This window comes from Corvus kubaryi, unplaced genomic scaffold (assembly GCF_017639235.1).
Source record: "Corvus kubaryi isolate FWS band 111438036 unplaced genomic scaffold, C.kubaryi_AGA036_p1.0 split3-37355, whole genome shotgun sequence".
Classification (NCBI taxonomy): Eukaryota; Metazoa; Chordata; class Aves; order Passeriformes; family Corvidae; genus Corvus; species Corvus kubaryi.
Window position 1 is genome coordinate 825,601 of NW_024582089.1, and position 21,447 is coordinate 847,047.

Genomic DNA, 21,447 nt, shown 5'->3' on the forward strand with positions numbered 1-21,447 from the left:
CCCCCCCCCCCCCCCCCCCACCCTTCCAGTGCCTGGATGGACCCCAAAATGAGACTGAGTCCTACCACTGCTCCTGACCATGGGGTGTCAGGCCCCCTCCAGCTCCCCATTTTTAAAAGCATCCCATAAAAGACTTCTTCTCCCTTTGGCTACAGGGGCAGGGCAGGACTGCATCTGTTGACACTGACACATCCATTAGGAAAAGGGACTAATTGAAGCTGGAGATGGCCCTGAGGGACCACTGGCTGGGTGACCCCTGCAGACTCAGTGTGGCCCCACTTTCACCAGGGCATGGGCCAAGTGCAGCCGCAGTGGTGGTGGAGGTGGTCATTAGAGGTTCCTGTCCAACATCCCCTTCCCACACTGCAGCTTGGCTATCCAAGCCCCAAACCTCCCACGGATGGAGATGTCCTGCCCTGGGGACCTGTCCCAGAGCTGCACAACCCTCCAGGGGCAGGGGCTGGTCCCCAGGTCCATTTAAACCCCCTGAGGTGTGGCTGCCACCAAGTTTCCCATCATCTCTCCACCTTCAGAGGGGGCCGGGATGCCCTTTGGGAAGCCAGAGCTGTGGGAGCTGCCAAAGCATCCAACAGCACTGGGATGAGCTCAGTTTTGGCACTTTGTACCTGGACCCAGGACACCCTGCACCACGGTCCCAGCCCTGGTGTTGAGCTCCCAGAGCAGCATCCCCAGTGCCAGCACATCCCTGGGGCTCTACCCTTTGCTGCTGCAGTGCTGGAACCCCCAGCACTGAGTCCAGGGAAGCCAAAGGGAGCAGAGCGTGAGGCTGCTGTGGAGCTGGAGCTGGGACAGGGACACGAGTTAACATCAGTGCTCCAATATAGACTGGACTGAACTGGGCAGGGCTGCTGGACCCTCTCCCAGCAGCAGAAAACTGTGTTGGCTTTCTGGCTCAGGGGCTTTTCTGGGACAGCGGGAGAAGTGGCCCAGAGAAGCTCTTAGCCACTGTTGGGGTCACGGATATGGCTTATACCCCGAGCAGGACGGGGTGGGTTCAACAGCCAGTGGCCTGGTGGGGAGTAGCAGCTCATGGGGGTTGGGGGCTTTGGTCCCTTGTTGGCCCTGGGCTTGCTCTTGCCATCCCCACCTGCAGCAGGTGGTGGAGCTGGAGCTCCCCATGGCCCCTCGGCTACCCCAGGCTGGGGTGCCCAAGGCAGGGCTGAGCCCTGGGACGTGCGATGGACAATCTCTGGAGGGACACCTGGTACCGCTCTGGGGGGCTGCCCCCATCACATCTGGAGACCTCTCATTGTAAACCTGCCTTGTGGAAGCATCTTTATCTACAGGATTCACCAAGCATGGTGGGACACAGATGCAAATCACCCAGCGCTGCTCCTCTGGGGACAAAACAGAGGTGGTGGTGCTGGTGGTGGTGGTGATCCACACGGTGCTGCTGGTGCATCCACATTTCACCCTGTGTCTCCTTGGAGCAGCCCTCCTGAGGCTCCCTGTGCCCAGACTGGCCTCCACAGCTCCTGCTGCAACACTGAGGGCTTGGCACCCCACCACCACAGCGGGATCCATGGGCCCTGCAAGCCTCTCCTCAGAGAACCCAAATCTGGAGCTGGCCTGGGGCACTCAGCCTTCCTTGGGGAGGACCAGGGGGAGGCACCTGGGTCTCTTCAGAGGGTCTTCTGCACCGTTTTTCTGTCTCACTGCTGGTCATGCCCCAACCAAGCACAGTGGGTCTGGTCATCTCACACTGTCAGGCTCCAGTATCACCTCCATGCAACATTCCATGGTTCCCCACATGATTCCAAGGGCAGGAGGGCAGCAGCAGTGCTGCAGGCTGGTGACACAGCTGCTGGGGCAGGTCCCAAGTGTGCCGGTGGCTTTGCACCGGGAAGGGATGGCGAGCAGAGGCAATGGGAGATGCAGCAGAAGGGAGCAATGCTGAAGAACAAAAAGAACCATCCATGTCTTTAACCTCTTCCCCTGGAAGCTATTGGGACTGCCTGGATACCCTTCCAGAGGCATCAAGGGGCATTTCAGCTTAGAACAAAAAACCGAAAGGAAGGTTGCAGAACTGAGGTATCAGTAGCTCTGGGTCGACTGTCCGCAGTGCCCGGCCGGCAGAGCTGCCTATTTGTTTTTCCCGAGAGCTGCATCTACTTCTTCCTCTGGCTTCAGCGAGTGCCACTGGGCAATGGGCCGCCGGGGGTTGGCCAGCATGTCAGACCAGTGCCGCAGCTCCGTGCCGGTGGAGTTGAAGCCTGTGAAAATCTTGCCAATGGCTTCGTTCTTCCCCAGCTTGTCGTAGTCCAGCACTGTGATGACCACTTGCACTTTCTAAAGGAGGAAACCTTCTTTAGAGGGGTGGAAAGGCGCAGTGGCCACACAGCTCCATAGCCCCAGGGTGCCCCAGGGATGCCCCAAGGCTGAGCCCCATGTGGCTCGTTTTGGGGCAGGGCCCCCTCCCTGCTTCCTTCATGTCCTTCCCCAAGGAGCCCAGAGCCCAGTGGGGGCCCAGCTCATCCTGAGCTGACCCACCTGAGAAAGGTCACCAAGGTGTGGTGTGGGGCTGGGCAAGAGCTGTGGGCTACTGGGCAGGGGCAAGGGGCACGGGCAGGGGCTTGCACAGGACACGGAGGAGCAGAAGGCAGTGGCCAAGGGTCCAAAATGCCCCCAGGACCATCCTGTTATGCTTGAGGTGAGCACTGTAGGATCAGGAACAGAGGAAAGCCCCATTTCAGCCGTGATCTGGGTTGGGGGTTCATCTCGCATGGGTGCTGCCCAGCCTCCCACCTCTGTCCCCCCACCAGCTGCCCTCAGCATCAGCCCAGGCCCCAGATGGGACTGGAAGAATCTCCAGGGTGACCAGACCAGGAGCTCAGCAGGAGCGGCTCGGGCTGCTGGGAAGGCTGGGACAAGAGCTCAGGCAGCTTCAGGACATCTCCCATCCCAGGGGAGTCATCAGACAAACCTGTATCTGCTCAAAGGGGATCTCAAAGCTGAAGGACTCATTGAAGTAAGGGTTCAGGGTCTTCTTCTTGACTGTGGTCTTCTTCTTCTTCAACCTCTTGCCATTCTGCAGCAGGTGGATCTTCACGTAGGGATCTGGGGGGCAGGATGGGGCATTAGCCAGGGCTGAGGTGCCCAGGGGACACCACTGGTCGGGTCCCAGGAGACATCTCAACCCAGAGTGAGGGAGAGACCGCCCTGAGTAAAGGTGGTCTGAGGTTTGTGGATGGATGCCAAGACAAAATAGTTGGGCTGGAGAGGATTTGTGGGAGCAACTGGCCAAGGGATGGAGTTCTTCTGGATTCAGCAGAGCTGGGGAAGGGTCTGGAGAGTCAGACATATGAGGAGAGGCTGAGGGATCTGGGGGGCTCAGGCTGGAGCAAAGGAGGCTCAGGGGGGACCTTGTGGCTCTGCACAACTCCCTGTCAGGAGGGGGCAGCCGGGGGGGTCAGGCTCTGCTGCCAGGGAACAGGGACAGGAGGAGAGGGAACGGCCTCAAGTTGAAACAGGGAAGGTTTAGGTTGGACATCAGGAAAAATTTGTTTATGGAAAGGGCGGCCAGGCATTGGAACTGCCCAGGGAGGTGGTGGAGTCCCCACCCTTGGAGGGGTCCCAAGAATGCCTGGACGTGGCACTCAGTGCTCTGGTCTGGGTGACAAGGTGGGGATCGGGCACAGGTTGATGATCCTGGAGGTCTTTTCCAACAGTAATGATTCTGGGATTCTGTGCTGTGGGCCCTTTTGTAGGAGGGCTGGGGACAGTGGAGTGACAGCTGGCCTGTCAGGTGAGTGGCACTGTGTGGGCTCTGGCCTGTCGCCCCGGACAGGAGCAGGAAAGCCCACGATAAAGCTGAGTCCTTCCAGCCATGCAGGTACTGCTCTTGTGGTTAAAGCATGTCTGGAGAGAGCTGAGGACCCCAGAATGGGGCTGGGAAGACACTTTGAGCACAAGACATGCTGTCAACTTAGGTCCCCAGCCCTCAGGTCAAGGAGGAGCACTTTCACCACCCAAGTCCTGCAGCATCCTGGTCCTGCTCAAACCAAGGGGACCGAATTCAAAGCATCCTTCTCAAGAGTTGGGGATGCATCTCATGCCCATCTCCCCTCACCTCCCGGCCAGACCTTGGGCTGCCTGCAAAGCATGAGGAGGCACTGGGGGGCTTTCCCAAGCTCTGCCAGACAGATGGCCCCAGAGTCCTTCCCCACAGAGGATGCTGAGAGTCCCCAGTGGGGCAGGGGGAGGCTGCCTCTGAGCAACACCCACCTGAGAGGCCCCCCACATCCATCTTCTTCAGGTTCTTGGCTTCCAGGATGCAGACAGTGAGCTTCCCGGCCGTGGGCACGTACCGGAGGGAGATGCAGATATCGCCCAGCTTCTCTGGCTGCCAAGCAGAGCAGCGAGTGGAGGTCAGAGCTTTGGCAGTGCCTCGGACTGCAGTGTTTGGACACGATCACACTGCAGGTCCCCCCAAACCCTGCTCAGTCCAGGCACAAGACGGCACCCTGTGCACCAACACAAGAGTTTGATCATTGGGTCCAGGACAAGCCAGGCCCAGCATAGCACTCTGGATGTTTTCTAGTCTTCATTTTCTGTTATTAAAACATTTTTACACAGAGGAACAACAGGTCAGATCCTGCCCTGCCAGGACATTCATGGCACCCTGGTGGGACCCCACAGTGATCGTCACCCTGAGCACTGTGGGATGGCCCTGAAAGCAGAGCTCGCCCCACGGCCAGCCCCCATCTCAATCCCCCAGCCAGGGGTTCAGCTGGCTGAGGGCTGGCTCTCACCTCCTCCTTCTCGCCACTCTGCAGGTCCCGCCACTCCTCGATGGGCTGGCCCAGGTCCACTGTGTTCATGGGCACCTTCACCTCACCGATGATGTCGTGCTTGGAGAAGCGATCGAAGTCGTAGATGGCCATCACCAGCGTCTTCCCACCCAGCTCCTGGTAGGGGACCTGCACAAAGGGACAACGACCAGGCTGCAAGCCAGGCCCACCCACTCCTGGAAGGGAAGGTCAGCACACGGGATTGCTGCAACCAGGGAGAAGGATGGGAGTGGGAGACAAGGTCCTGTGTTATGGATGAAGGGGCTCACCTTGAAGGTGAAGGTCTCATTGAAGGCAGGGTTGAGGGTCTTCTTCTGCACTTTGGTCTCGTACTTCTTCTTCTTGTCAGGGAGCAGGAACACCTTGACGTAGGGGTCTGAGGTGCCGCCCATGTCCAAAGCCGGCAGTTCGGCAGCTTGGAGGATCCCCACTGTGAGCTGGAAGGGCGGAGGAGTCCTCAGTGAGACAGCCCAGCCATGCACTGCAGCTGCCAAGCGCTCTTCTCCAGCCCAGCATGGGGCAGGACTTCCTCTGGCACAGCACCCGGCTCCTCCTTCCCTCATGTGCCTCCCAGTTCCAACACGCAGACCTGTCCTCTCAACTTCCCCCCGGGCAAACCCCACTCAGCTGAGCCCCAGCCACTCCATCACCTGGTTTGCCTGGAAATCGTAGTCCAGTGAGAACTGCAGCTTGCCCAGGTTCTCCGGCTCCTTCTCCTCTTCCTCACCTTCCCCCTCTGTCAGGCCCGTCTCTGCGTCATCATCGTCCTGTTGGTCCTGGAATGGCAGCCAAGGTGTCCAGCTCAGCAGGATGGTCACAGCCCAGCAGCCCCACACCACTGGGGACCTCAGCACCCCAACCCTCCTGGCATCTCAACACCCAGCTTGTCCCCACCAGGGGAAAGGAGACCCACGTGCTGGGGACATGAAGCACTGACAGGGCAGGCTGGGGGTGGCACTGGCTGTGCCACAGCCACGCAGCCGCCAGGGAGCCCCCGGTGCTGGTCCAGCCAAGACGATGTGGGGCTGCCAGGGGTGCCAGGACAAGGAACTGACTCCAGTGGAGGGAGTTTTGGTGCTTGCAGGTGGTGGGTCCTGTGGCGCCCAGCCCGTGCTTGGAGGAGCACTACAGCCAGAGCTAAGGGCTTATCGGGGCCATTTCCAGGCTTTGCAGGCTCAGAAAGAGATTGTCCCCAGGAAATCCACCCCTTTTCCTGCCTCTCCAAGCGCAGTCCACGGGGTGGGAGTCCCAGCTCCTTACCCCCTCTTTGATGTGTCCCCAGTCCCCCATCCCACCCTGGAAGCAGATGATGGAGGAGGCTCGTGGTGGCACTTACGTGGAGGGTGTCCCAGAGCAGAGAGACAGCCAGGGCAGGAGGACAGCGAGGGCACCGTGGGTGAAGAGAGACACGTTACACAGACACCGAGGGACCCATGGCAGGGTGGGGGATCAGGGCTTGTACCACCCCGTGGAGCCCCAGAGGACACAGCCCTTGCTCTCCACTGGGGAATCCCACCCCACATCTCCCCCCTCTCCTGCTCCAGCCCTGTCTGCATGCCCATGGTGCCCACATGGCTCTGAAGAGCAGGGACAGACACCCAAATTCTCCCACCCCCTCCAAATGGCCGTGGGTCAAGGCCATTGAAATGGCCGGGGTGGCCCCAAGCCTGTGGGTACCAAAGCCCACCTCGGGCTGGACCCCAGGATGAGGTACCAGCACCTGCCACTACACCACAGACTTTTTGGGGATCCCAAACTGGGGGGTGTTTTGGCCTGGTGGCCCTGCCCTCTCAGCTAAAGGCTCAGAGAAATGAGTGTGACCCAGAGGGAGGCAAGAGACACAAGGGATTAAATCAACATTTCCTGGCTCAGGTGAAGCATTGGCAGGTCCAGGCCAGCTTGAGCTTGGTCCACCTGGGCCACCAGACACTGGAGGACAGTGCTGCTGTCTCAGGTCCTCGCTCCACTGTCCCATCCCGGGGTCCTGGTGGCTCCATCCCAATCTGCTGCCTGATCTTTGAGTGCCCTGGCACAGTCCATCAGCCAGCCAGAGGGGCTGCTGGCCAAGCAGCCCAGGAGGACATCACCTGGTTGCCTGACTTCATGTCCTTCATGTTCATGGCATTCTTCATGCCTTTGCCCTTCTCCTTCTTGTTCTTCTTCTTCTTGCAGCAGCACTTCTTGCAGATGCAGAAGCAGCAGGTGAGGATGAGGAGTCCAGCCACCACCGCGATGGCGATGAGGGCCCAGGGTGGCACTGTGGGCAAAAGCCAGGGTCGTGGTCAGCCCTGTAGCTCCCTCTCAGCCACCCAAAAGCCTTGTTCCACAGGTTGTACTGGGACCAGTGTGATGGGGGGGTCATCAGGAGGGTAACACCTGGGAAAGGAGCTACTCACGGGGGATCTTGTTGAGCTCATTCATGAACTTGTCCCTCAGCTTGGTGAACATGTCCTCCTTGCTCTCGCCCGGCCCCGCGGCCTCAGTGGAGTTCTCCATGGTGCTCATGGGCAGCGTGCTGGCCGTGGCCTCCGGGGCCATCATGGATGCTTGCTTGAACGTCATGGTGGGTCAGGGGCTCCCTGAAACACATCATCTCGGTGGCACACAGGTCCCTGCTGCCCCCACTCCTCCCCAGTGTCCCCAAGACAGCGCCTGTGTGGGCAGCAGGGCTGCACCAGGACACCTCATCCTCTGCTAGAGGGGCACAGACCCAGTGTCTGTGAGAGGTCACCTGGATCCCTCACGAGCCGTGGGGAGCCCAGCTGGCCCCTGGGTTTCCTGGCCTTTGACATCTCCAAAGCCACTGGGAGCATCACCCAGCCTTGCATCAATGACGGTTCCAGCTCCAAGCCCCCCAGGGACAATGGGGACACTCCTGGGGGGACATGCACCTGGCACGGCCCCCTGGGATGAGGGGAGGGGGGTTGCATCCCCAGGAGAGAAGAATGAGGTCAGTCTGGACAAATCCAGCCCCACCATCTCCTCCTTTTCTCGGGCAGGGACCCCAGGCATGGGGCACCCACAGGGACTCAGCGCTGGTGTGGCACCCTCAGGACTTGCTCCCAGCCCCGGGGCGAGCTTCCAAGTCTGGGAACAGAAGAGGATCAACACACCGCTCTTCTTCCAGCCCCCAGGGGGCTTCGGCAGGGCACATTTTGAGGATGGATGGAAGCAGGGAAGAGCTGGCTCTACACAGCAGTGGCGGGTTCAGTGTGCAGGTCAATGGGTCGACTCACATGTCACAGGTACCATGTCCCGGGTGCCACACCCCCCAACCCCGCAGGGCTCCCCTGGCCAGCCCAGCTCCTCCACAGAGCCAGGGAACGTGTTCAGGTCACAGCCAGGGCTGCAGCACAGCCCGACGTGCTCAGCACCCCCTTCCCAGCCCAGCCGTGTCCGAGCACCCGCCAAGGATGGGGACAGCCATTGTCTTGCAAATGTGGCTTTGGCTCCTGCAAGCAAACCTGGTACAAAGTGCCCCCACAACCCTGCCCCAGCCCCAAAGGGTCTCCATGACCTCCACAACCCCAGCTCCAGCCCCAAAGTGCCTCCACAACCCCATCAGAAAGCAGCCTGCAAGAGAAGACCAGAGCAGGGAAGAATGCCAGGGAATGCCAGTGGGGTTAAGGAGAACTCCAGACTCTCCAGCAGGGAAGCAAAGAGACAAGCAGGACCACAGATAACGCAGGCAGGAGTTTCTGGGGGCAGGTGGGCTGTGGCTTGAGTGCACCCCCTCCCGTGCATCTCTTCTTCCCTCCTCACCATCAAGAAGCCTCCTTGCCCAGAGCATCGTCCCCTGAGGCCAGGTGCTCCTCTGCCCTTCCTGCAGCACTGGAAAATGAGTGCTCTCACCTCAAAAAAAGCCAGTCAGAGAGACCTGGGGGTGTTGCTGCCCCAAACTGACACCGCCATGTGTCTCTGGCCACCTCATAGGTGAATCAAGCACTGAGTTACCCAGAGCATGGCTCCACACCTGGACACCTCCTTCCTGCACCACTGCTCCCAGGGGAATATCCTGTGGGGGTCTGGGGGGCCCCCCATGAGGGGCAGTCCTTCACACAACAAAATGAGGTGATTATGGGACTCCCACCCAGACAAGGTCCCTGCTGCAAGCACAGGCTTTGCCACCCAGTGGCTTGGCCACGGCCACCTTCCCATCCCACAGAGGGGCTGTCACTGCTGCAAACACCAGCATCAGCATCACCAAGCCCTGAAACCTGGCACCGGGGGCTGGAGGAGGATGCTGGAGGTCCCCCACATCCTGCTTGGGGTGAACCAGGAGCTGCTGCATTTAACCCCTACCCAGCTGAGAGTTATTTGATCTCGAGGGTCTCAAAGGTTCCCCAAAGCTTCCAGCGGCTGAGGAGACCTGGATGTGTGTCTGTCCCCACCACTTGAGGGGTTTGTCCCCATCACTGCCCATGTGCACCAGGGTGGGTGGGAGGAGAGCCAGGATTTGGAGACCGAAGGCTGCTGAGGGTAACCTCTGAGTGCTGGATCCTGCCCCCCTGACCTGGAGCAGGGGTCCTGGCTCTGCCCTGCACCCATGGATAAAGGGTGAGGGATCCAGGCCACTGACACCCTGCCAGCTCCCCAGAGAGCATGAGGTGTGGGACCCCAGGGTTGCCCTCCACCACAACACACCCCAGGGCACTCGCTCTGCATCCAACCTGCCACGCAAGGTGGGCAGCACCCAGAGGGGGCACCTGGATGAGCCGCCTCTCCTCCCAGTCCTTGGGCGCCCAGCCCAGCACTGCCCGGGGGGGCAGGCGAGCCCAGCTGCTCCTGCAGCACGGAGCCACCATCCCCGGGGACAGTACAGCGGGGACCGCTCAGCACCCGCAGCCGGGCACGCCCCGCAGCCCACGGGTGTGCACGGGTGTGCACGGGCAGGCGAGAGGTGCCGGGGGTGTGTCTGTGCACCCGTGAGCGTGCGAGGGCCAGTGCAGGGCACGGGGTGCTGGTGCACGTGTGGCAGTGGAGGTGCAGGCTTGTCCGTGCGCTTGTGCAGGCACGTGTGCGTGGGACACGCAGATGTGTGAGGGTGTGAACGCTTGTGCAAGATGTGTGGGTGTGGATGCGTGTTTGTGTGTGTGTGTGTGTGTGTGTGAATGCTCGTGCCCGGGGGTGCCCGTGGCCGTGCACACCTGCCCAGGAATGTGTGACCCGTGCGCTCGGGCAGTGCCCGTGTGGCTCTGCCAGCACCTGCACGTGGCTGTGCGCATCCTGCCCTGTGCGTGGCACTGCCCGCAGCCTGTGCAAGGGCTCGCACAGACACACACACACACAGACACACACACACACACACAGACACACACACACACACACACACACACACACACAAACACACACACACACACACACAAACACAGAGCCCTTCTGGGTGCCAGCGGGCGTGTGTGGGACCCCGGGAGCTGGGTCCCAGGGGGGGCTCTGGGGGCAGAGATGCAGCACAGGCGCTGGGCCAGGGAACTGCTGCTGCTTTGGGCGGTACTTGGGAGCCTTTGCCGTGCTGCCCGGGGCTGGGGGCTGCAGGCAGCAGCAGGCCTCACTGCAGGGGTTGCTTTTGAACCGGGCAGCCTAATTAGCATCACTAATTGCTCCCTTGTGGGAGCTGAGGACCGGGGGAAACTGAGGCCCGGGAGGGGCCTGCGGGGAGCCAACCAATGGAGACCCTGTTGCTGCTCCCCCTCCAGCTGAGTACCTTACAGCCCCCGGGGGCCTGCAGCCCCTGCCGTGGGGGCGGGGGGCTGATCCTGCACCCCGAGCGAGGGGACCAAGCTTTGATCCGCCTCCCGCACGGCCTGGGCAGGGGGGGCAGTGCCATGGGGGCAGCCTGGGCAGGTCGGGGACAGCCAGGGAGGGATGGGAGGCTGGGAGGGCAGGCAGTGGGGCGGTGTGGTCTTGGGGATGTCCCCTCACCTCCCCACTGTGCCACCGCCTCACTGGGTGTCCTCGGGCACATCCCGTGTCTCCACCAGGCGCAAGCGGGGCAGCCCAACCCCTCAGCTTTTGGGGCAGAGCTGCTCCCGCCCCACGGCGCAGATTCCCAGTGGGTGGGGGCCCGTCCCAGCCCGCTGTCCCCGTCCCAGCCCGCTGTCCCCGTCCCAGCCCGCTGTCCCCTCCCAGCCCCCGCCGCCTGTCCCCGTCCCAGCCCGTTCCCCCCGGCGGCGGGCGGGGGCCGTGCGGGCTCGGCTGCGGCACTGCATTGCAGTCCTGCTCCGGCTCCGCTGCCTTTTTTTTTTTTTCGCCTTTTTTTTTTCTCTCTCTTTTTTTTTATTCCTTTTGCAATTTTTCCCCCTCCTCTTTGCAAGTTGCGGCAGCCGCTGGCGAGGGGCCGAGCGGCCGGCGGTGCGGGCGGGAAGGGAGCTCAGCTCCCCGAAATCCACACCGCACCCCCAAACGCTGCCGAGGACTCGCTGCGGTTCTTCAAGTTTCCTCTTCATTCCTGCCTGCTTTGGAGTTGTTCCTCGCCACCCCCCACGGCTCCCCGTCACCCCCCCCCGCCAAGATCTCAGGGTCTTAAGGACATAAAGAAAATATGAGGGTTATAATTAACCATTTCTATCAGTCGTTGGCCGAAGAACAAGCGTGAGTTAAGGCATCATGAATAAATCCTGGCTAGGAAGGAGCCCTGTCCTGCCTTGCTGGCCCCTGGGATCCTCCAGCTCCTCCCTGGGATGCAGCACCCATCAGGGGAGGACCCACTGAACCCCTCCCCCCCCAGAAAAAACTCCACCAGGAGCTCCCCATGGAGCAGGACAGGGTGGGCTTCAGCCAGGCAGCTGCTGCAGAGACCCCATGGGGCAGAGGGTGGGGAGGGCCCCCCGTGGCACATCACCCATGCACCTGCATTACACTGCCCAGGTGCCACCTCAGCCCCCCCAGGGCTTTATCTTGCTCCCCGTTGCTCCAGCCCCCCACTGTGTAACCCTGAACCCCCCCAAACCCATCACCCTCACAGTGCATTTCTCCCCTCATGCACTCCCCTGCAGCCCCCAATGCCTCATCCTGCACCCCTCAGTGCAGCACCCCAAATCCACCACTGCAGCACCCCCACATCCCAAAGGGCACCCCATATCCTGTGCCTGCACCAGCTTCCCTGACCCCTTAACATATCAGCCCAGCCCCCCTTCATGAATGCACCTGCATGCTGCACCACCCTCAGAGCCCCTAAAACCCTTCTGCACCCCACACTGTGTTACCCTGCACCCCCTCAGGCAGCGTCCCCCAGCTGCAAACATCTGGCCTAGAAGGAGCCCCCAGGTCCCCCCTCCAGCAGAGCCTCAGGGGTTGTGTTCAGCGAACTCCCTCCAGGCTCAGCCCCCAAACTCACCCCAGGTGTCCCCCCACCCCCTTAAAGCTGATACTGAACCCCGAGAAGCTGCACTGAGCTCCAAACCAGCCCTTCGTGGTGTAAACCTCCCTGGCTCCATCACTGATTTTAGGGAGCAGAGGGGGTGGGGGTGTCCCCCTCCCTTTTTGCTGGCAGCACCCCAAGGTCTGGCGGGATGTAAATCCCAGGCTGGAGCCAGCGATCCCATCCCCATCCATCCCCAGGGCATTCCCTGTATACAGAAAAGCAGTTTAGACACTGAAAAATCCCCTTCCTGAGCCCTTCATCCCTCCTCCTCCTCCATCCAAGGCTCCATCCCAGAGACCCCCCCTATGCTGCTGCAGCACCTGGCACAAAAAAGGGGATTTGGGGTTTCCCTGGAGCTGGTCCCATCATGGGATTGGTCACTGTATCACTGCCCCAGCAGGGGCTCCCTGTCTGGGTGGGGTGGGGAAGGATGGAGGAGGGGGATTCACTGCGGGGGGGGCTTTGAGGACCATGTAGGGAGAAGCAGGAGATCAACAGGGAGTCACTCTCATCAGCCAGGGTGTTCTGCAAAGGAGCAGACCCAGGATGAGAATTTGGGGATGCACAGAAGGACCAGGATGTCCCTGGACACGGCAGCACTCGGGGAGCTCAGTCCCCGCCATCAGGGTGAGGCCTTTTGGGGAATCCAGCTGCTGGAAACCCCCCTGCTCCTCTGCAGGGGCTGAAGAAACCTCTCCTCTCCAGGAAGGTGAAGGCCGCGGGGATGATGGAGAGCAGGAACAGCAACAAATGAAGATTAATGAGGCTGAAGCACCAATTAGCAGCAGCCGGCACTGGCCGAGCATGGGCTGGGCATGGGCAGGGGGGTACAGGGGGGGCCAACCACGGCCCCCCCAGCCCGGAGTGATGAAGTGTCCCATGGATATCCTGATCTGCGGGAGGCTCATGAGCTAACGAAGGGTGGCTGCCACCATGGGCCCAGGGCAATGAGTTATTGCTCCTTTATGGGATGGCAAAGCCAGGTCTGAGCTGTCCTGCTGGGACAGAGATGTGGGCACCCCCCAGACTTCCATGAACATGAGCTGGAGGAGCTGACCCCAAAACTGTGCTGCTGTGTGCCAGGGCTTGTCCTTGGATGACCACAAATGAAAATCCCAAGCCAGTTTCAAGGCAAGACCTCTCCCACCCCAATGCCAGCGGGAAGCCTGGGCACTACAGAGCCTGCAGGATCCTGCAGCGCAGCCCGGGGGCAAGCAGAGGCTCCGGAGCACAGCTGAGACACTTGGCAGTGCCCCACCGGGATCCTGATGCCAGCAGGTGTTTTGCTTCTGGGGTCAGAAGCACAAGAGCTGGAGGGGGAGCTCCCATCTCTCCCTGGCACAGTGCCTGGGCATCCCTCCGGCCTTTCACGGGGTCCTGGCTCCCCAGCGCTCCCATCGCGTCCGGAGCGGGACACGGAAGGGACACGCCGGGCCGGAGTTCCAGCTCACAGCGGTGAGACAGGAGACTCTAATTAAGGCAAAAACATGACTTGGCTTCTAATGGTCATTTAATTACCAGAGAATTCCTGGCAAGGGATGTGTGAAGGCACGAGACCAAAGGATCAGGGAGGAGGGAGGGGAGGGGGTGCTGGGTGGGGAGATGCTGCAGGACCCTGGTGCAAAGGGGCTCTGCAACAGCCCAGCAAACCCCTGAATCTCATCCCTGTTCTCCTTCCCCAGCCCCAGCACGACACCACAGCAGCTGCATCAGCGGTGCCAGACCAGACCCTCAGCAGCCAGGATGGTGGAGCAGCTCCCAGGGCTTGGGGAGCTCTTTCCCTGGGATCCCCCCACACTCCCACCCTGGTTCACTGTGCTGAGGGCAAGGAGAGTCCCTGCTCTCCCAGCTCCTCGATTTTCAGGGGAGGGTATTCCTACAGCACAGGTAAGGGGTGTGATGGGGTGAGGACACTCCAGTAGCAAGGGGCATCACAGGACCTGAGCTGCTGAGACATCACCCTTGCAGGGACACATTTTCCTGCCCCCAAACCCATTATGAGCAGGTGCTGCTGGCCAGACATCCCCACCATCCAAGGAAAACTGAGGCACAGCATGGGAAGCAGCACCCTGAGAGAGGAAATCCCTGAGCAGGGCTGAAGCTCAGCATTCCCCCAGCTCAGAGTGGGCCAATGACAGCCACCAGACCTCACTGGGACCCCCAGCACTGCTCCCCATCCTGCAGGCTCCAGCAGCATCTCCGGATGGCACCAGAGCTGGCCAGCACCCCCCTCCCCACCACGGCACACTCCGCTCAAAGCCTCATCACCCACCAGCACGCGGCTCAGCTAATTAAAAATAACGACTTGCTGGGGTTCAGCAGCCCCAGCCGCAGGCTCTTCCCCAGGGATGAGTAATTCGAGGAGGGCACCACACTGCACAGCTCGGGATGAGCTCCTGCCTCGCTGCCCCACACGCTGGAATCTGGGCTCCTCATCATGGAGCCCCCGGCCTCACGGAAGGAGACTCAGCCCCTGCCTCATGAGGGAGAGCTTGTAAAATAAAAAAATTAAAAACTGATGGTGGTTTCACAGCCAGTGCTGCCTATGAGAGAGGATTTGCCTTACAGCAAAACCAAGCGAGGTCTAACAGTGAATGCAGCCTTGAGGCAGCCTTTGTCCATCATTTGGGGTCCAGACTGATGGTTTCTGGTGTTCCCAAGCCAAACCATCGGCTCCTGCTGCCAGAAGTCTCCCACTGAATGGACACCTAAAGGTCAGTGTGGGGAAGGGATGATCCCACCCTGTCCTGCTCGCTCCTGTGCATCTCCTCCTGCAAAGCATCACCCCAGCCAACACCCACCATGTACTGGGGTGCCTCTCATAATGGCAGGGGCCCCCCAAAGCATTGCGACTCAGGGAGATGGCAGGTTTGTCCCTACCCAGGGACACCTCCCTGCGTGGGGACCACTGCTGGCACCCACCAGTGCCAGGGCACCCAGGGCAGCAGCTCAGGGGTTTTCTGTGCCTTTGCCTCTAAAATCAGAACAGCACCGAGGTGAAATGGGGGACGAGGGCAGTGACAGCCCGCGAGGCCAGCGCCCACATCAGAGGAGAGGAGGACCCACCGCTGGGCACTCAGAGCCCTGCCTGGCACCCAGAGGTGCTGATCCCTCAAAGCCCACTTTTTCTAGAGCGATCAGGCCCTGGCTCTGGCTTTGCAGCTGCCCCAGGAAGGAAGAGCAGGAGGGAGCTGAGCTGGGACTGGTGCCAGGGCTCCCGCAGGAGCCGGGGCAGGTGCTGCCACAGCCACTGCCACCTGGAACTTGGGTGCCAACAGCAAAGGGACTGGTGAGCACCGTGTCCCCCTCTCTGCTTCCCACCGTCTCCCATCACTGCTGCACTGCTCTCTGCCGGAGGCATCCCACAGGAATGCTGCAGGGGCTGCAGGCACCACTCACCACCAGCACTGCAGCCAGAGGGTTTTGGCTCATGCCATGTGCTACCATGGCACGGGTAGAAAAGGCAGCTGGGGATGCTGGAGACCACAGTCTCCTGAGCTGAGGGGACACAGCTGTTGCCAAGGACAGCAGAGCATATGCAATATCCCACATGGCACTGGCCACTGCCACAGCAAACCACCAGGCTCACCCCAAGCCCAGGCAGCACAGGCAGTCCACCCTTGGCACACAGAGCCATGAATGGCCAAAGAAGCCTCCCAAAAAGTAGGTTCCAGGTGCTGCCAGAGCCCAGCCTGCTCCCCGGCACCGTGATGCCGCAGCAGCCGTGTCTTGCTCCGAAGGCAACATGAGAGCAGCTAAATAGGGCACCAGATGGTGATGGGCTGAGCTGCCCTGGCACTTTGAAGCCACCACACGGCTCAGAGTTCCAAGTTCTGCCCTCCCAGGTGGGCATCACACTGCTGGCACCACGGCCACACTGCCGGCAGTCCCGGCCATGGCCCTGTGCCACAGTGATGGCTCCAGATCGGCATGGGAGGAGAGAAAAGGAGCCAGGTCAGCTCCTGGGGAAGAGCCAGGAGCGGCTCCAGGAGCGAGCCGAGCCGCGGTGGATCGATCGCAGACGGGAGCAGGGAGAGCACTCCCTGTGCTGCTGCCCAGCTCAGCGGACGGGCCGAACAAGCAGACACAAGCCGCGAGGGGCCATTTCCAAGGGGAGGCTCCAGGGAGATCTCCACAGCTCCCAGCCAAGCACGAGGCCGTGATGGGCTGGTGTGAGAATCCAGGAAACCATCTCCCAGCCCTGGGGTGCCCCCAGCAATGTTCATCCCCCAGCACCCCCCTCCTCCCTGCCAGCCTGGGCTCAGTCCCCCAGGACTGGCTCCCTGTGGGAGCAGTGCTGGTGCTGCTTGCCCAGCTCCAAGGCACGGAGAGCCCAGAGGCAGAGTAGAGCTCTGTGTCCCCAGGGCCATCCGGCTTGTGGCATTTGGGGTGAGAAAGGGAATGGAGGAAGCACAACGATGGGATCAGCAAGGACACAGCACCACAGCAGCCCAGGGGATTTTGTTGTGGCACAAAGCCCCACCAAGGCCAGGACACAGGACTGACTTCCACGAATGAACCTTGTGCAGATGGAGAAATGTCATCGGCAGAGCTGGGAGCGCAGCTGGGGTGCTGGGCACAGCTCCTGCACAGCACAGGGGGTCCTCTGGCCCTGCCCAGCCCCTCTGAACTGTATCCCTATGTGACTCCAACTGTTTTGTCGGCACAAGCACAACAGCACACACTCTCAGAGCTGCACAGAGGAGCTGCTCCACCGGTGCATCCTGGAGAAGGAAAAATCTGAAGAGCCCAGATGCAAAGCACCCTGGTTCCTGAACTGGTGTTGGTAGTCACCATCCCTTCTGAGGGTCCCCCCATGGCCAGGCCCACCCCACCAGGAGGTCTCTGCTGGGCTCTCTGGTGGCACAGAGCAGTGCCTGAGCTAGCACAGCCACACACTGCGGCACCGGGCAGTGGCTGTGCCAGGCCGCTGGCAGTGGTGCCAGGATGCTGCATGGGCAGTGGGGGCACAAGCCAGCACCTTCACCCCAGGCACTAACCCAGCTTTGCCAGGCCTCAGTTCCAGGAGAAAACCCTGGGACTCCCCTGGGAACAGAGCAAGACAGCAGCAGAGCCCACAGGGAGTCCACGTGCTTGTAAATCCACACATGGCACTGCAATTTGGGGTGGTTTTCTTCCTTGAATCATCTGCTCGAGGCCGGTGGGAGCTGTGGTGCCACTTGAGGTTCCCCAGTCCCAGCATCCCTCAGTCCCAGCATGTCCCTGGGGACACCCTGTGTCCTGCAGGGAAGGTAGGAGGCATCTCCCTGGGACAATGCTGAGCAGTTTGGAGGCTGATCCCGCCTCCATGGTGTTTTGGTGGAATCCCTCCGGTGTGAGGCACCACATGAAGCTCACAGGGGTCAGGGATGCCTCATCCCATGGCAGCACTGCCAGAATGTCAGCTGCCAGATCAGCTCTGCTGATCCCAAACCACCCTGGCACACAGGCGTTATCTCAGGTATCGTGCTGCTCACAGACACTCCCAATCCCCATGGCTTCAGCCTGGCCCCAGAGCAGCTCCCCAGGCCCCTGGCAGCAGGGCAGTCCCCCCAGGCCACTGCCAGCTCAGTGCAGACTCAGGGCTTGGACTACCCCATCACATCCCACAGCACCCACCTACACCTCGTGCCACAAGCACGCGCTTTGCTCCTGGTCTCCCCCCATCCACAGGGATGCACAGGCCCAGAGTCCACATCTGCTGCACCCTGCAGGGCTGGGAAAAGCTGGGGAGCATGAAACACCCCGGATTAATTAAAACACACCAGCTTTCCTTAAGATGCACAAGAAGGACAAGGATAAGGACACCCCGTCAGTGCCAGAAGTCCCTTCCAGGCCAGCGGGGCCACAGACACCCAACAGCCGGTGGGGATGGGTTTGGTGCAACAGTCAGACAACTGCCTGTGAGGGAGAGTGGGATGTGGGTCCAGATGGCAGGAATTTGGCCCAGCCCAGCACTGCCACATGTGCTGCCAGAGCTGGCTGCAGTCACCCCTCCCAAAGCACCAGCACCAGCAGAGCCACTCCAGGGGGACAGGGAGCTCTGCCAGACTCTGACTGCTGACCAGCAGCTGAATCCGGGGACACCACGATTCCTTCTCCAAACACCAGAGCTGATGAAACATCACAACTTCCAGCACGCAGGAAGCAATGGAGCAGGTGGTCCCACTGGGATGTGGCAGCCCCCAAACTCAGCAGGAGACAGCAGGATCCCACACCCCAGGGCTGACAGGAACGGGCCAGCACCATCCCCAGCTGCAGGATCACACCAGTTTGGGGCATTCGGATTCCAGACGCACACTGCCTAATTTACGGTTTAATTAATAAATGGGGAATTATGCCAAGTTTATCCAATACTTTTGGATGCGTGATGTTATCAAAATCCCATTACTGATGAAGGAAGGCATGAAGAGCGAAATTAGCTTTGGCATCTGAAACAGTTCAGTCAATGCGATAACACAATTATTAGGGCTAATAATCCAAGAGCACTTTGGGGAACGCAGGCTCACACAGGAGCTGAGCTGAGGGCACGAGCCGGGGAAGAGCCGGGTGTTCATCCAGGAGGGAAAGGCCAACCACAGCCAAGGGCAAAAGCGTTTTTCCGATTGCGCTTACCGGCGGCTCCAGACAACCAGCACCAGGAAGGCACTGGTGGCCACCAGGCTGAGGAGGAGCACGGCCGGGCACAGTGCCGAGCTGCACTGCCAGGAGTAGGGAATTAAAAACTAGAGGATCTTAAAACCAGTGGGCACTGGGTCCCATCTGTACACTGGGCATTGATCCTGCTGGAGGACATCACGGCTGCCAGCTCGCAGCTCTCTGCGCAGCCTGGGGAAGGAGAAACTCCAGTCATAATGAGGAGCCGCAGTCATCCAGCTCCCAGAGCTGGGACTTTGCCAAAACCATGGTGAACAGGAGGAAGGACCTGCGGGGTGAGCGGGAGTCCCGGCTCACTTCAGTGGCCTCTAGCTCTAGCCCAGTGACCATCCCTGGGGCTTATGGAGCAGGAGGCAGCTCCCACGGGAGCAGCCAGCAGCAAATGCCACAGCTGTGCCACAGCGGCTGTTTGGAAACCCCCTCCCCAACCACATTTATAATAAATATCCATGTACATGTGTAAGGGTCTGTATGACTGTATTTGCGTGTTCTCCCTCCCCTGGCACCGCGGGCGCTGTGGGCAGCGGGGTGCAGAGCCAGGGCGGCCGGCAGCAATGCAGCACAGCCGGCTCTGGCTCACCGCGCTGCCATCGGCGGCCTCACAGGCAGCGAGGGACGTGTCCTCGCCCTGCAGAATCGGGGGCACCGGGGCTTCAGGCTGGCTCCCGGCAAGCGGGGCAGCGGTGCTCACCACGGGAGGCCGGGCAAGGTGCCAGGGGATCGGGCAAGGTCAGACCCATTCCTGCACTACACCCATGAGCAAGGAGGAGACAGGGCATCACTCCGAGAGGCGCCTGGGTTTGGGGGCACTGGGGTGCTTTGCTGGGTTGTGCAGTTCTCGAGCAGCACAGGTGACATCCCACTGCCACTGCTGGCCTCAATGACCTTGGGTGCATCACCTCCCCCCGATGCCTCACAGTGCCCCTCACGCAGACCACCGCAAGCCACACTTCCTCCCACCAAAACCCTGTGGTCAAAAGCACCCACGGGCATCAAGGGCACAGAGCCCGGGGGATGCCCCGGAGGTGCCCCGGGGGTCCGGCAGCCCTCGGCAGCGTGCGGCCGAGGCACTGTGCTAGCGAGGAATAATGCAGCAGGCTGGAGACTCCTGCCGGCGGCTGCGCTGCCGCTCGGTGCGTGCAGGAGTAACACCGCTGCAGCAGCACCTCGCGTACCAGCCAGCCTGCGCTCAGGACTGAAGTTTTGCTGCAGCAGAGGAGCAGGCGGGGAGTCCAGCAGCGCCCTGCAGCTCCACAGCGCAGGAGGCTGTGCCGTCGGACACTCTGCAGTGGGTGACACCCCGCAGCACCCCGGCCACTCTCACTCGGAGGACAGAAGAGCGCTGCGCCAAGGAGCGCCCGTGCAGAGAGAAACACAGAGGCACTGATACAGTTGGAGACCACGAAGCAATCGGTGACACAGGCTTGTGTCCCCCCCTCCCTGTGCCACAGTCACCTTGCAACGCTGCCCGTCCCCTGCGCAATTTGCAGAGCTCCTTTGGGATCACTCTTTAAAACTAGGCTGAGGGGAGCAGCGATGTGCTGGGCACAGCAAGGGCTGCGGCACCCCAGTGTGACATCCCCGGCGCTGGACTGAACCCCTCTCCACGGCTGCATCCCGACGGCACCCAGTCAGCGTAGGGAGGGCTGGAGGATCCCGGAGCTTGGTGTAGCCACGGCAGGCAATCCAGACGAAGGGTCTGTCTGGACCTGGCTCCTGGCCAGGCCGCTATGAAGAAGCCGTCAGTGCAGCGGGGCTTGTGGCTGCCCACGCTGGGACCACGCCGCTCCCACGGGTTCCCAGCACCAGGGTGGGTTCCCCGCAATGCTGCGGGAACAGCCCCGCGCCCCCGGCACTCCCCGGGGCCGGCACCCCAAGGGCACCCATTGTCGGACATCCGCAGGGATGAGGAGCTGGAGCATCCCGCAGAGCCCAGAGGGCACCTTTGACCCGGCGGCACCGCGCGGCATCCCCGGGGTGGCCCCGCATCCCCAGGGGTTCCCACGCCTTCGGGGGGGTCCCCACGTCTCTGAGTGCTCCCCGCCAGTTCCGCAGCCTCCTGCACCACTGGCCGCCCCCCTCTCCATCCCTCCAGGCTCCGTCCCCAGCCGCCTTCTGGGCGCAGCCCCCCAAGGGCAGCCTCCGGGCTTTCGGCAGCTCCGGGATCCGTGTCCCGGGATGGGTTCCCGGGAAAAGCGCAGGTCCCTGCCCCGCTCCCGGCACCGGGACACGGCGAGGTGCACTACCCGGTGCCCGCGGCGAGTACTCCATCCCACCCCACGGGGAAACGATCGCACCTCGGGCGGCGGCGCCGGGACGGGCTCGGCGAGAGCTCGGGAGGCCCCGTCCCGCAGAGCCCGCGCCGCTGCGGCACCGGGGGAAAGTTCGGCGGGAGTGCGGGCGGGCACTTACCGGCCGGGGCGGCGGGGCGGGAGCGGTGCTGTCCGTGCGGCCGGAGCGGGCGGGGGCCCCCGGGGAGGGTGGGGGGGGGGCGGGCAGGGGAGCGGTCGGTGCGGTCGGTGCGGGGCGGGCGGCGGGACCTGCGCGGCGCTGCGGCAGCCCCGGCCCCTCCGGGCTCGCGTGCGGCGGCTCCGCGAGGCTCCGCCCGCCACCGAG

At 61.6% G+C, this 21,447-nt stretch overlaps 1 protein-coding gene across 1 annotated transcript; it reads right to left on the bottom strand.

Annotated features, from left to right (window-relative positions):
- Positions 1-15: 15 nt before the first annotated feature.
- On the bottom strand, positions 16-21,293 carry SYT2 (synaptotagmin 2). Its single transcript, XM_042016022.1, has 9 exons — positions 21,244-21,293; positions 7,208-7,390; positions 6,899-7,068; positions 5,462-5,578; positions 5,081-5,248; positions 4,773-4,940; positions 4,246-4,363; positions 2,945-3,078; positions 16-2,310 (listed from the first exon to the last, which is right to left on the bottom strand). Exons 2-9 carry the CDS (start codon positions 7,371-7,373, stop codon positions 2,104-2,106), a joined length of 1,248 nt encoding a protein of 415 aa, XP_041871956.1. The 5' UTR covers positions 7,374-7,390; positions 21,244-21,293; the 3' UTR covers positions 16-2,103.
- Between the last annotated feature and the right edge of the window lie 154 nt (positions 21,294-21,447).

Coding starts and splice junctions, on each gene's coding strand:
- SYT2 (XM_042016022.1), bottom strand. CDS start 7,373: ATGACGTTCAAGCAAGCATCCATGATGGCCCCGGAGGCCACGGCCAGC. Junction 4,941..5,080: donor ATGAGACCTTCACCTTCAAG/GTGAGCCCCTTC, acceptor CCCTTTGTGCAG/GTCCCCTACCAGGAGCTGGG. Junction 3,079..4,245: donor GGATGTGGGGGGCCTCTCAG/GTGGGTGTTGCT, acceptor CCTGCCCCCCAG/ATCCCTACGTGAAGATCCAC.